The sequence below is a fragment of the Artemia sp. Qi Xiang Cuo genome, chromosome 11 (assembly GCF_049724085.1).
Source record: "Artemia sp. Qi Xiang Cuo chromosome 11, ASM4972408v1, whole genome shotgun sequence".
NCBI classification, from domain to species: Eukaryota; Metazoa; Arthropoda; class Branchiopoda; order Anostraca; family Artemiidae; genus Artemia; species Artemia sp. Qi Xiang Cuo.
In genome coordinates, this window is record NC_142804.1 from 72,089,049 (window position 1) to 72,104,884 (window position 15,836).

Consider the following 15,836-nt stretch of genomic DNA (forward strand, 5'->3'; position numbering starts at 1 on the left):
AATTTTATAGTTGGATCAGAAATCCCAGAAGGGGCGGGGGTTCACCTCTTTATTCCAATTTCTGCAGCATTGTTAAAAATATCGCAATAAACAACTGCCCCCCCCCCCTCCTAATTTCGAATGAGGTGTTTATGTCGTAGGTTATTACCGTACCTAATTGCGAAAATTTCACCTGGGTGGGTATGAATAGGATTTAATTTTGCCTTGTTCATAATTCAGTTGTATTTTAGTGCCATTTCTCTCTGTGAATGCGAGTTTCAGAATATAAGAAGCTATCATCGAGAAATGTATTTCCCTTGATTGCCTCCCCTAATTTCTTTTTTTTTAAGAATTTTTTTTTTTAATTTCTTCTTTTTTAATTTCTTCTTTTTTTTTTACCTATTTATCAAGTTGTTTTTCCCTTCAATACGTTTTATTCTAATAGAAACAATGTTACAATTTATGTAACAAACCAGAGGTGGAGATTGGAGATATTTCAACAAAAGTGCAGGTCCAGATAAAAACTGGTTTTTATGAAAATTTTAAAAAAAGCTTCTGCCAAATAAAATTATCAAAAAACCTTAAACGATCAGAAAAAAACAATAGGCTATAATAAGTAAAGCTTAAAACGAAAAGAAATTTCTATAGATGAATAAATGAAATTTAAACGAATAGAAATCGACATGAATAATGACATCAAACTTAAAAATAGCAAATACTATTAAAAATAACAGGTCCTGTTGTGGGTGAATAGATGAAATCTAAAACGAACATACATTAAATTTAAGAGTCAACTCGGACTAGAAATTCACAAAGCTTACCGCAAATAATTGTAGGACTGCCACCCACTTTAACCCTCTAAAGGCCAAAGCGTCATTTACGCTTTACTGAAAACGTTTTCTCTGTCGAGGAGTGTGTTTTTTAATTGTCATTTCATCAACAACATCGTATCTAATCATCAAACAAAATTAAACCAATGGGCTACTCAAGGTTTTGGTGCTTTCCCCCCCCCTTCCCTCTTTCAAATCCTCTAAGACTTGAGTGTTATTTTAGATTTACTGAAAGTGTTATTTTAATAAAAAGAAGAAAATCGTGGTATTAATCAAGGTTACTGGGAAAAAATGTTTTTTATCGAAGGAAAGAAAGAAAAGGAAAATTTAAAAAGGAAATAAAAAATAACAATTAAGTATGCGACTTTTAGTTTCATTTTATTATATTGAAAGGAAGCTTTGTTTTTCAAAACATTTCCTTTTGATACTATTGCACTTTAAATACAGAAAATATATGCATAAATGAACATTTTAAAGCAAACACTGGTAATTTCTGAAGCAATCTGTGTAGTTATTTAAGGAACAATTTGGATTTAAGGAACAATTTGATACTATTGCACTTTAAATACAGAAAATATATGCATAAATGAACACTTTAAAGCAAACACTGGTAATTTCTGAAGCAATCTGTGTAGTTATTTAAGGAACAATTTGGATTTAAGGAACAATTTGATACTATTGCACTTTAAATACAGAAAATATATGCATAAATGAACACTTTAAAGCAAACACTGGTAATTTCTGAAGAAATCTGTGTAGTTATTTAAGGAACAATTTGGATTTAAGGAACAATTTGATACTATTGCGCTTTAAATACAGAAAATATATGCATAAATGAACACTTTAAAGCAAACACTGGTAATTTCTGAAGTAATCTGTGTAGTTATTTAAGGAACAATTTGGATTTAAGGAACAATTTGATACTATTGCACTTTAAATACAGAAAATATATGCATAAATGAACACTTTAAAGCAAACACTGGTAATTTCTGAAGCAATCTGTGTAGTTATTTAAGGAACAATTTGGATTTAATGAACAATTTGATACTATTGCGCTTTAAATACAGAAAATATATGCATAAATGAACACTTTAAAGCAAACACTGGTAATTTCTGAAGCAATCTGTGTAGTTATTTAAGGAACAATTTGGATTTAAGGAACAATTTGATACTATTGCGCTTTAAATACAGAAAATATATGCATAAATGAACATTTTAAAGCAAACACTGGTAATTTCTGAAGCAATCTGTGTAGTTATTTAAGGAACAATTTGGATTTAAGGAACAATTTGATACTATTGCGCTTTAAATACAGAAAATATATGCATAAATGAACACTTTAAAGCAAACACTGGTAATTTCTGAAGCAATCTGTGTAGTTATTTAAGGAACAATTTGGATTTAAGGAACAATTTGATACTATTGCGCTTTAAATACAGAAAATATATGCATAAATGAACACTTTAAAGCAAACACTGGTAATTTCTGAAGCAATCTGTGTAGTTATTTAAGGAACAATTTGGATTTAAGGAACAATTTGATACTATTGCGCTTTAAATACAGAAAATATATGCATAAATGAACACTTTAAAGCAAACACTGGTAATTTCTGAAGCAATCTGTGTAGTTATTTAAGGAACAATTTGGATTTAAGGAACAATTTGATACTATTGCTCTTTAAATACAGAAAATATATGCATAAATGAACACTTTAAAGCAAACACTGGTAATTTCTGAAGCAATCTGTGTAGTTATTTAAGGAACAATTTGGATTTAAGGAACAATTTGATACTATTGCACTTTAAATACAGAAAATATATGCATAAATGAACACTTTAAAGCAAACACTTGTAATTTCTTAAGCAATCTGTGTAGTTATTTAAGGAACAATTTGGATTTAAGGAACAATTTGATACTATTGCTCTTTAAATAAAGAAAATATATGCATAAATGAACACTTTAAAGCAAACACTGGTAATTTCTTAAGCAATCTGTGTAGTTATTTAAGGAACAATTTGGATTTAAGGAACAATTTGATACTATTGCACTTTAAATACAGAAAATATATGCATAAATGAACACTTTAAAGCAAACACTGGTAATTTCTGAAGTAATCTGTGTAGTTATTTAAGGAACAATTTGGATTTAAGGAACAATTTGATACTATTGCACTTTAAATACAGAAAATATATGCATAAATGAACACTTTAAAGCAAACACTGGTAATTTCTGAAGTAATCTGTGTATTTATTTAAGGAACAATTTGGATTTAAGGAACAATTTGATACTATTGCACTTTAAATACAGAAAATATATGCATAAATGAACACTTTAAAGCAAACACTGGTAATTTCTGAAGCAATCTGTGTAGTTATTTAAGGAACAGTTTGGATTTAAGGAACAATTTGATACTATTGCACTTTAAATACAGAAAATATATGCATAAATGAACACTTTAAAGCAAACACTGGTAATTTCTGAAGCAATCTGTGTAGTTATGTAAGGAACAGTTTTGATTTTAGGAACAATTTGATACTATTGCACTTTAAATACAGAAAATATATGCATAAATGAACACTTTAAAGCAAACACTGGTAATTTCTTAAGCAATCTGTGTAGTTATTTAAGGAACAATTTGGATTTAAGGAACAATTTGATACTATTGCACTTTAAATACAGAAAATATATGCATAAATGAACACTTTAAAGCAAACACTGGTAATTTCTGAAGCAATCTGTGTAGTTATTTAAGGAACAATTTGGATTTAAGGAACAATTTGATACTATTGCACTTTAAATACAGAAAATATATGCATAAATGAACACTTTAAAGCAAACACTGGTAATTTCTGAAGCAATCTGTGTAGTTATTTAAGGAACAATTTGGATTTAAGGAACAATTTGATACTATTGCACTTTAAATACAGAAAATATATGCATAAATGAACACTTTTAAGCAAACACTGGTAATTTCTGAAGCAATCTGTGTAGTTATTTAAGGAACAATTTGGATTTAAGGAACAATTTGATACTATTGCACTTTAAATACAGAAAATATATGCATAAATGAACACTTTAAAGCAAACACTGGTAATATCTGAAGTAATCTGTGTAGTTATTTAAGGAACAATTTGGATTTAAGGAACAATTTGATACTATTGCACTTTAAATACAGAAAATATATGCATAAATGAACACTTTAAAGCAAACACTGGTAATTTCTGAAGCAATCTGTGTAGTTATTTAAGGAACAGTTTGGATTTAAGGAACAATTTGATACTATTGCACTTTAAATACAGAAAATATATGCATAAATGAACACTTTAAAGCAAACACTGGTAATATCTGAAGCAATCTGTGTAGTTATTTAAGGAACAATTTGGATTTAAGGAACAATTTGATACTATTGCACTTTAAATACAGAAAATATATGCATAAATGAACACTTTTAAGCAAACACTGGTAATTTCTGAAGCAATCTGTGTAGTTATTTAAGGAACAATTTGGATTTAAGGAACAATTTGATACTATTGCACTTTAAATACAGAAAATATATGCATAAATGAACACTTTAAAGCAAACACTGGTAATTTCTGAAGCAATCTGTGTAGTTTTTAAGGAACAATTTGGATTGGCGAATTAGCACATAATTTAAAAATTGACTTTCTATACATTTGAAAAGGATGTGTTTAAAAGTGAGGAAGTATCGTTATAAATCTACTGCAAATCAAACATGATATTAGTTTGATTGTCTAAAATTTAATGGTATTGATTTCTAGAAGTCTCTTTATTTTTTTATTTACTTGTTTTTAATGTTATGTTTATAAAAGAGAAACTTTTTAAAATGTTTTCTGTTTTCTGCAAAACAGGGATGGCTACTCCCAGCCCTTTAGAGAGTATACGGGGGTTGTAGACCCACTCCTAGGTGTTTTAATTTCTGTTAGTTTTATGTTGACTTGATTACTAAATTAGTTTCTGTTCGTGTTTGGTTTCATCTATTCATTCATAGAAGTATTTGTTATTTTTAAGTTTCATGAGATTATTATGTAGTTTAGTTTCTGTTTGTTTTAAGCTTGACTCCCTTCATGACATTTTCTGCTTGTTTCAAGCAGAAAAGGGCACTTTATGGCTCTTTAATTTTCTTTGTGAAGCTCTTATTTTTTGGGGGGTGGGGAATTTTTAAATTGATCTGTGTTCATTTTTCGATTGACATAGTTTTGTTACGGGTAAATATGTGTGAAGTTTTATCAGGTTTTCTGCTGAAGAATTAAATGTTTTATTGTTTCTAATGGTTCTTTCTGAATTTGATTCAAGTTATATATCCACAGTCATAAAAAAAGTTAGACCTCTTTCTATTAGTTAAGATGAAAATTAAATAAAATGCCATAAAAGAAAGGTTAATCTATAACTTTCAAGTCATCACTGGAAAACTTGACTAAATTAAAATTAGACTCAACTTAAGTTATTTCATGTTTTTCTAGTGCTGCTGGGTAACGCTACGCGGTGAGTTGGATCAGTAATTTCTAATTCTTATCAAGTTCATATGAAACCCCAAAGCAGGCAAGTGAATTAAGAGGAGGCGGGTGGAGGTACTTTTCTAATATTTTCGTTGAAAAATACCTTGGTTTGATATTTTCATAAAAAATACTTTTTTTTATTAACATTCAAACAATCGATAATACAGCAACATTTCCCCCCCCCTCCTCCCCTAGATTGAAAAGTACATTTTGCCCTCTCCCTCCCACAACCTTTTCATGAATGGATGTCTGCAACCAATATTTGCTTCTAATCAGTTTCTTTTTCTTTCTTTCTTTTTTTCCAATGGTAGAAACTGAACAGTCTTTTATCTTTAAAGGATGAGTTTTTATCCCGACTTCTCGTTTTTGTTAGAACAAAGGAACTGCGAAACTCTGGTTTGGTAGTTAAATTGTTTCTTTTAGGGTAAGAAGCACTGGAAGGAGAAACAACTTCGTAAATTGTTCAAATCTTTGACAACAGAGAAATTAAAGAATATAATCTAAGGAAATAATTTCAAAAGATGTGGGACAAATATTGTCCTTTGTTTAAGAACAAAGAAGAATTAGTGACAAAGAGAGAGTGAATGAATCTTATCAATTTCTCCACAGGCATTTTCCAAGCATTGTTTTCTTTATTCCGATACCCATATTGAGTTTCTACCAGATTTCGCTTTTCATTATGATTGCAGCTGTTGCTGCAACCATGATAAATGGTAACAGAACTGAACAAAATTGAACAGTTCGTGGCAATGGACTGAAAGCTTAGTAACAGTTCGTATGAGAACTCTATACTGATTTTTTGGCTGATTCTGGATAAAACTTCGGAGTTAACAACTAGAAACAATTCGCATTAGTAAATATTTTTGAAAAAGATGACTCCCTGACAAAAATTTTCGATTTAAATTTCTTATGATCGGTCTGCCCAAATTCCGTAAAATATGCTTATTTTAAATCAGTGTCAAAGTAGAAAATTTTGTAGAAAAATAAAAGTAGAATCTTAAAAATTTAGTTTCTAGCGAAATGTTGATGCTTCGGGCAAACCCTAAACCTAGAGTGATATTTCGCTTTCTACTTTTTCTTATTTTTGACCAAGAGGAATGGGGAAAAGCCGGGGGAAGAAATGTGGAACATGGGAAAAGCTTTTTCTTCTTTACATCTTGCTGTCCATGATTCCTACCTTAAGTTTCAAGGTGCCTACGTTAGGTTAGAATAAATCCTTTTCTCCTTCCTTTTTAATTTATCTATTTTCAAAAGCAATATGTTTCCCACTTTGAAGAAAAGGGAAGCTGAAATTGCGAAAATTTGATTTTAAGCGAAATTTTGACACTTGAAAAGCCTAAACCTGGAGTGTTCAAACTTAAGTTTCTTCTCTTTAGAAGCAAAAGAAACGAGAGAAAGCCTGCTGAACGCAGCTTTCGTTAAAAAAAAAAAAAAAAAAATTGTGCACAGTTGAGTCCATCATATTCCACCTTGATTTGTAAGGTAATTAGGGTAGTTTAGCACATTAATTTTTTTTTCTTTACTTTATTCAAAGAAAAAAACGGCTGCGTAGCATTAGTTTTGTTTTACCCTAGGGTCCATGATTTTTTAACTTACCAACAGTAGTTTAGGCTGCATAACTCTTTAAATTTGTTTCACTCATTATCATAATGGTTACTTAGGTTACATAATTTTTTCGATTTGTTTTATTAATTGTCAAATGTTAAATATTTTTCCTTACCTAAAGAAAAACTTAAAATCGAAAAAAATTATGGCAAAAGTGTTCAAATGTAACTTTTTTTTTTGTTTCTTCTGGACCAAAATAAACGAGAAAATGCTTGCGAGGTGTGACTTTTCTAAAAAGAATGTTTGTTTCATCCACGGTGTTTGTTTTTTTAACTTGCATTGTAAGGTACCAATGGTAGTTTAAGCTACATAACTTTCTTTGAATTTATTTCATTCATTGTCAAATATTTAATATTTTTCATTACATAGAAATAAAAGGTTGAAATCGAAAAAACATTTTTGTAAAATTTGGACTATTATTTTTTTCCGTTTTGGTCCAAAATAAATGGGGGGGGGGGGAAAGCCCGGGAACCATGACTTATTTAAGAATACTTTTTTCTACACCCTGTGGTCCATGATTCTCTACCTTGCTTTGTGAGGCACCCACAATTGTTTCGGCTACACAATTTTTCTTTATTTTTTCTTCGTTTTCATTGCGTAGGAAAAAAAGTCGAAATTGGAAAACATTTTTTAAGCAGAATTCTGACAATAGGCAAATCTTAAACCTTGGGTGCTCAAACTAAACTTTTTTCTCATTTTTCCTTTTTGGACCTAAGGAAACGGATAAAAAAATGCTGAACATGACTTCTATAAAAAAAAAAATATTTTATGGTCTATGATTGCCTGATCTGCATTGCAAGATGCTTACAGTAGTCTAAGTTTTAAACAATATATTTATTTAAAAGAATTAAATTAATCTATATTAAGTCTAAATTTAGAAAAAAAAGTAGGCTAAATTTAAAATTATATACCAATTTTAATATTAAAAAAAATATTATTGTTATTTAAAGGTGAATTATGTTTCTGATTTATTGCAGCTAGTATTCCACAGCGTACTGTCGGTTAGTCTAATAAGCCTGTATTTTTCCTAAGTTTATAGTCTTGATTCCTTTTCCTAATTATACTTTTTCTAAATTTCTACTTTTCGAAAAAACAATTTTTTAGGACGAATCTTTTTCCGGATTGTTTGCCCAAATGAAAAAAATGATGGACATATCCTTATTTGAACATATGGACCGAGTTTTCTTTGATAACATTGAAGCGCACTTGAAGGACGTGGAAATTAAAGACACTATTCAAGAGCCAAGCAAGGAGGAGCCATTTCAAATTTCTAGAGTTTGGATCCAAACTATGCCACAAATTGTAACTTTTTTTCCTTTTCTATTTTTTGTTTTATTTCCCAGGTGAGCAGTGTTAAAATTTCTACTATATTAGAAATTTATAACTTCCAAAACAGTTGGCAATTGTGAGTCGTCTCAAGCGACATTGATCGAATCATTTTGTCATTTCTTTGTCAGTTCACTACATCAACTTCGTGCAGTACTAGATTCCAGTATTATATTTCTATGCATATTTCTTTATAAATTAAAATCCAGCCACTGAAAGCCAGTGCTGGATTCAATTGGTATATTTCCATGGGTTTTTTTATAGTTAAAAACTCAAGTTTCATTATTATTTTCAGTTTATCTATTGCATTGCAATGATGTTTTACTTAAGGAGCATTAACAATGAGACATTAATAATACCGAGAATATAGTGTTAATATGAACTAATCAGAATTTTTCATAACATTTTTCGCCAATCAGTAAATTCTATGAAAAGTCTGATTGGCCAATTGGCACGAACTAAATCTCGGTATTAGTAGATCTCATTCAGAATGGGTCTTTACACCTAGACTCGAGTAATACAAACACTTGTAATCACATGAATCTAGATCATAGACGTAATAACTCATAATAGACTAAAAACAGCATGAGTTTTTGCTAGTTCTTAGCATTTTTCTTCTGTTCTAGCAGTAAAGGTTTCCTAAGGTGTTTGAAGCAGGTGAAACTGGTTATATAGGTCTGCATCTCTACTATCTGGACGATTCCTACCGCTTATGTGAGATACCTGGTGGATGTCTACCTGCTCGTGTATTGCACCGCTTTTCTATTTTATGTCATCACTGTAGTTTCTAAAGGTCTCATCTGACATTTTCTGAAATAATTGCCTCAAACAGTTGGCTATGCTGCTCTCAAAACGAGGTTCACTAGGTAATGAATGACCAATCACAATGATTGTACTACTGTCCCTCCCTTTGAGAAAAGCTTAGCAAGTGCTTTTTGGCAAGTACCTCAGAAATGTAAAAATGTTAGATACAACCTTTAGATGTGGCATCTATTCAGGTAATCTTATGATCTTCGCTCGTTCAAAATTGAAGTTTAACTAGCATCCAGATTTTGGCAGAAAACAAATTTCAAATGATTTGAGTGTTGTTCAGTCTGGCGAATTAGTATTTCTTTAGACCTGCCTCTGCTACAAGAGGCACTGAGAACATGCAATTGTTAATTGTTTAGCCAGTTTTTTAGTTGTTGTGCTATTTCTATTTCTTTTTTTATTATATGACCCCGAAATGCGAATTCAGCCCTTCGGGGATTGTGATAGTCATTTTTTTAAATAAATGTCTTATCTTATCTAATGCACAGATTGCCACTAATCTAGCAGCTGTTTAGGTCTTTTGCCATTCTGGAAGTATTCAAGCAACGCAGGACATTGTCGTGTGTGTGCCTTAACGTGTTTCGAGGCCTCGCTCTATTTTGGCTTCCAACTGATTATCACTGGGGAAGGCCTTTGGAATTTGATTGTTCTGCATCCTAAGGATACGACCAAGGTGTAAAAAAAGTAATACAGCATTGAACTATTACAGTACTTACCGGCGGTGCTGATCTCCGTTTCATGAGAGAGAGATAAACTTATTAAACCAAAAAAACAAAACAAAAAACAACAACATCAGTATTAACAGCCATTCCCGAGAAGTAGAAAAACTTGTCCGAGGGGGTGACAAAAATACATTGAAAAATAATACAGGACTAAATGCCCTTCAGCCAGGAAGTGCAATGGGGGACCGGGGATCAGCCATCCTGTACTTTCGCACACCCTTTTTGTTTACCTTCTCCAGATTTCCCCAGGTATCCATTTAGAACTGGATCAACTTTTACAGAGCTTACAAAGTCTAGCCACTGACCTCCATTCCAAACCAAATTACCAGCAACATCAGGACTTGGGCCCCTCTCCTCATAGACAAATTATTTCAAGTCTAGCATGTTAAACCACTCAGCTAGGATGGTTTTTAACAGAAGCAATGACTAAGGTGGAATTTCGGAAATATGCTAGATCGTACCTTTAGACTTTTGCTATTAGATAAATATCATTTCGAATCAGACAAAGACGTAACGAATTTTGAACATTTTTTTTCGTCAGATGATTGCTCACTTATCGGGGTTCCCACGAGCTTCGCTCATGAAAGCGCCGAAATATCGGTCCTAAAGGTGCTTTTAGTGCCTACTCCAATTTACATCCCAGCTATTACCTACTAATGTTGTATCGCTGTATCTTTTGCCAGGATCATCTTATAGATAGAAAAACTGATGATCTAAGCTTCCATCTTTTCTAATTTCAGGAAATTATGCCTTAAACCTCCACTCGGATTGGTCAATCATAAATTTTATGCTTGAAAGTTGAACATCGTTAAACTGAATAAATTGTGAATAGGATATTTTGCGCCGTAGTCGTACATAATTTGATTTTCTCTGCATGTGTGACTATAATGTGACCCAGGCAAAATCCTTATTTGGTTTTTAGTTCAAGGAAATTTAGTTGCAGATACATTCAGAAACTATTTGAGAGTGCAAAAATACAGTTCAAACTTCCAGTGTTAGGTCCTTTTGGATAGACAATAAGAGATAGTTGTTTTGTTTTATATCCAGAGAATGGCCTTATCTGAGTTTAGTCAATAAGTCTTTAAGTTCTTTCCCAGAACAATGAAATAGAAATCTTATCTCAACCCAATTTAGAGTAAAGCAACTGAGCATTTTAAGCTTTTTAATTGCTGTATTTGTCAGGGAGGTGTGGTCCGTAAACACAGAAGATAAAAATGAATGAAATTAAACTGAAATAAAAGTGAAACTGAAATACAATTAAAATGAAACTCAGCACAGTAGGCTTTCTGGAAGATTTTCAACCTTATGCAACGTTGCTGGAAAACCAACGCTACTCGAAATAACATCATCTCATAAATCAAACTTGCAAGATTCTGGGCTTCTTTTTATTTTGGTTTTTGGCTTATTTCCATGCACCAATTACTCTGTATTCCAAAATAAACTACGTACATACAGCCGTACTGAACAAGTTTTTTTTACCTCTTTGTTTGTTTATTCTTACTAAAGTTAGTTACCTTGGGTAACTAATTTAATTACCACACTCAATGCTCGGCTAGAACATTAAATTTGAACTACCTCTTCAATTGTGAAAGTAAAGCATTAAATTTGAAACATCAAATCAAAAAGTCATTTAAAAAATCATTTGGTAGAATCATTTAAAAAAAATTGGTGTTCATGTTGCCCTGAATTGCTCTTTCTTAATAGATATGCTGATTAAAATCGACCTATTGATTGATAAAGAGGTACGTTATAAATATGTGACGTCTCGCTTCCTCTCCAATGGCTTTTTCTTCGATCGTTTTAGAATCATCATTCGTAAGCTGCTAATGAGATTCACTTGAGAAGAGCTGTTTTAGTTTTGTTTTTTATTCTTAAATGCAAGTTTGTAGCATGTAATTTCCTTTATTTATGACCTGTAAACATAATTCCCCCCCCCCCCACACTCAAAAAAGATGTTACTATTTGTTACGATTTTATCTAACTTATACCTCCACCTTGATTTCCATCCCCCTCCTGAAATAGTTGTCAGTGTACGCTTTATTTTAGATGCTTTTGTTCTTTTGTTTCAACATTGTGTCCAGTAGGTTTCCTTTCTTTCTTTTTTTGTCCGAAAATCGAGAGCTGCAGATATAGTACATCTGTGTTTTTCCAGTTTATTTTTATTTTTCAGTCAGAAATTTGGTTTGACAATTTTATTTAGGCAGACCAATGTATACATTTTCTTTCACAAGCAACCTTATATATATTATAGCCCCCCTCCCTCCCCTGAAGATCAGCGTGGTTATACAAAATCTCTAAAATTATCGAAACAACAATCTTTTTTAGAGCTTTTTAAAACTATCTTTTTATGGCATGATCATAAAACAATCTAAAAAAGAAACAGTCAATGTCGGAAAGTTAGGGCCCTTAGGCTACTACTAGTTGTTTATTTCTATGTAAAAAATATTTTTCCTGACACAGGCAAGCTTATTGGAGCAAACAGAATGGTTCTCGGGGAGCTCCTCTACATATTTATGTGCAATCTTACGTTTCTACAATAATCACAAGTTCCATATAAGCTTCTTTTACGGTCGTCGTAAGCTACTGAACTAGCCCACTTCAAAAGAACCGTTTCGGTTTCGTGTTAACTCGTGAACAGGGGTTTGAGTATGCAATTTGTCGTTATTTATGGTCCGTAAATTAACAATTTGGACTCATGCCCGTTTCATCCAATCTTGCGATTTCTATGATTTTTTAAATTTTCATATTTTGCATATCATTTTTATTTGTTGTGATTTTTGTCGAATTGGTACCCCCGCCCCTGAAATTCTCACCTCTTCCCAAAATAACTGTTAGTATTTTATTTAAATTAGGTATTGCCGTTCTTTTCTCCAGCTTTGATTTCAGTGTGTTTTTGTTGTTCTTAAATTGAAAGTTCTGGGTAGGGATCACTTGGGTTTTTTGAGTTGATGCTGAATTCTTAAGTGGAAAATTCAGTTCAGTTGGTAATTTTTCATTTTGGGCAGACAAATGTAGACTTGTTTGTTTTTCCGGAATCAAATCCAATGTATGTATTTAGATTCCCTGGAAATAATTTGGGCTGCTGCCTGCTGCAAGATCTCTGAATTCATATAAATCACCGTCTTTTTTCTTCTATTGTTCCTAAAACTCCTTTTTTGTAAAATAATTTCAAAACACTCTAAAAAAATCTACATCAGTTTCAGGAAGTAAAGCCCACTTCTACTAATTATACTTCTCGTTGTAACAAATATTTGATCTCGGATTGCAAATGTTTTGGAGCAAATAAAACTGTTCTTGGGGAGCTCTTCTGTAAATTTGTGTGTAATCTTTTGTTTTTCCAGTAATCAAAAGTTCTAGATAAGCTGTTCTGGGAAGAATCTTTTCAGTCTCAAGTTTAATTCTCAAGCGGAAGTCTGAGTTTGCAGTTCTTTTGTTAAGGTTAATCAAGAACTGAATAATAGATTATATACCAACTGAATACAAGGGCTGTACTGAATATAAGAAATGAATAATAATAGAACAAAAGGGTTGATAAACTAAAGTTAGCTCAGTTTTTATTTTTTACTAATATTAAAATATTGAATAATGTTGAAAATATTTAATTTGATTTGTAAATTATATTTACAAATCACACTGCATTTACAAAATTAGGGTTTTGAGCCCTACTCATGTTAATTTCTGCTCTTTTTGAGTTTGACTCGGTTATTTATTGTAATTTCTGTTCAGTTTTGGGTTTCGTTTATTTATCGATGCTGACTTGTGGTAGTTTCACGCTTGGTAGATTATTTGATTTTATTTTTGCTCATTTTTTGTTTAATGGAGTTCTTTACTTTTCTTAGAAAAACTTATTTTGTGGAAAAAGTTTTTTAAATTAAATTCTGTTCGTTTTATATTGACATAGCCTTTTCAGGGAAAAAGAAAATAATACTTTAAATCTTTTTGTTTTTTAAGACTTTATAGTTTGGCCTGCTATTTGTATGCTGGAGAAAATCTGTTAATTTTCTTTGATAGCTTGCACACATTGGCGCTATTTTGATTCGGTTAAATTTTAAGAGCAGAAGTAGCCCCGAAAGTTTGAACATAATATCCTCAGTCGTTCTTGGTCGATGTTGCTAAGATGTCTTATTAAGCATTAACAATAACAAAATGCATTTTGGTTTAATCTTAAGGCAACATTTAGTTTTTAAACATAATGGGCAAGTGGGTGGGCGAGCTAGTTGCCCTCCAATCACTTTCGACTATTAAAAAGGGCACTAACCCTTTCAATTTCCAATCGAATGAGCTCTTTTTGAGTTTCACTTTCTATAAACACCTTATATCCCCCCAGGGCATAAATTACAATCCTTGCCCTGAGGGCTAAGGGGTATCATCCTCAAAGACCTAATTTTCAGAACTTTCAACTACGTTAAACAAAACGGCCATCTCAAAACTTTTGATTGGATGTGTTTGGGGAAATGGTGGGCGTGAGAGGGAGGTCAGTTGCCCTCCAATCACTTCCGACTATTAAAAAGGGCAATAGCCCTTTCAATTTCCAATCAAATGAGCCCTTTTTGTAGTTTCTACGACAACGCTTTCTATAAAAGTCTTTATGCCCCAGGGCATATCTTACAACCCTTGCCCTTAGGGCTGTGAGGGGGTTGTCATCCTCAAAGACGTAATTTCCGGACCTTTCAACTAAGTTGAACAAAATGGTTATCTCAAAATTTTAATTGGATGTTTGGGGCAATGGTGGGCGTGAGAGGGGGGTTACTTGCCCTCCAATCACTTTCGACTATTAAAAAGGGCACTAGCCCTTCAATTTCCAATTGAATGATTCCTTTTTGAACTTTCCACGACAGCTTTTTCTATAAAAGAAAACCTTATATGCCCCCAGGGCATAACTTACAACCCTTGCCCTGAGGGCTGTGGAGGGAGTGTCATCCTCAAAAACATAATTTCTAGACATTCTAACTACATTGAACAAAATAGCTTTCCCAGACTATTGATAGGTGTGCTTGGGGGAATAATGGGTACTAGAGAGGTTTCGGTAATAATACAATCAGTTTTGACTTCTTAAAAGATTATAACCCCTTCTAGTCTCTGATTAAAAGAGCTCTCTTGGGAACTTCTATAGCATCGCTATCCACAAAAACCTTATATGCCCCCCGGGCATAGCTCCGAGGGCTCTGAGGGGGTTATCATCCTCAAAGACCTAATTTCTAAGACTTTTAACTACGTTGAACAACATGGCTTTCTAAAAATTTTGATTGGATGTGTCTGGGGAGAAGGTGGACGTGAGCATAGAACCGGTCACGAAAAGACCTTTGAGGTTAGCTGCCAAAAAGGCTGGATTAGCAATAAGAACGTGTTTTTAAATTATATTTTTTCATCTCATTGGATCGCCTTGTTTACCTCACTTTTTTATCAGTCCTGGTTGAACTTTGCTAAAGTAAGGATGCTGGGACTGCTTTGAAAAATTTCAATTTTTGGTTTAATTGGTCGCATCTTTTTTTTATACTTGGTCGCATATATATATATATATATATATATATATATATATATATATATATATATATATATATATATATATATATTTGTCTTGCTAAGGACGGCCCTTGGACATAGGACCGAAATATTCATTCAAATTATCATCACTGTCTTACAAAAATATTTCTCTATTGTTCTTCGTGCTTTTGTTGTTTCTAAATCGTTGGGTGCAAGCTAGTCCACCAAATAGCTCCAAAATGTTATTTTGGTTGTTCTGTAAAATTTTGAGAATGAGAGATACATCTTTTTGTTTTGAGCGCTACGATAGATCCCAGAACATTGTGTTAATCTTTATGAAGTAATTATATCATTTTAAGTAACGGGGTATATTTTCAAAAGGCTTCTCAGTATCTTGAAAAGAACAATAATTTAGTAATTTTTTATCTTCCGATATTTTATTTCTACTTGGCTAAAATCGTATTTTCGGGCCAATATTTGGCACAATATGCCCGAAAACGGTCATTTTCTTACCTTTTGTGACTACCAGCCATAATTTTGTAATGTACTGTGCATCGAAATAT

At 32.2% G+C, this 15,836-nt stretch overlaps 1 protein-coding gene across 2 annotated transcripts in view; it reads left to right on the forward strand.

The window, feature by feature from the left end:
* The window catches only part of LOC148947313 (uncharacterized), a 126,843-nt gene that overhangs the window by 67,217 nt on the left and 43,790 nt on the right, over nt 1–15,836 (forward strand). For both annotated transcript variants that reach the window (XM_089097005.1, XM_089097004.1), the window contains exon 5: nt 8,036–8,233. In XM_089097005.1, the coding sequence (XP_088953131.1) occupies nt 8,036–8,233 (198 nt within the window). The remainder of the gene's footprint in view (nt 1–8,035; nt 8,234–15,836) is intronic.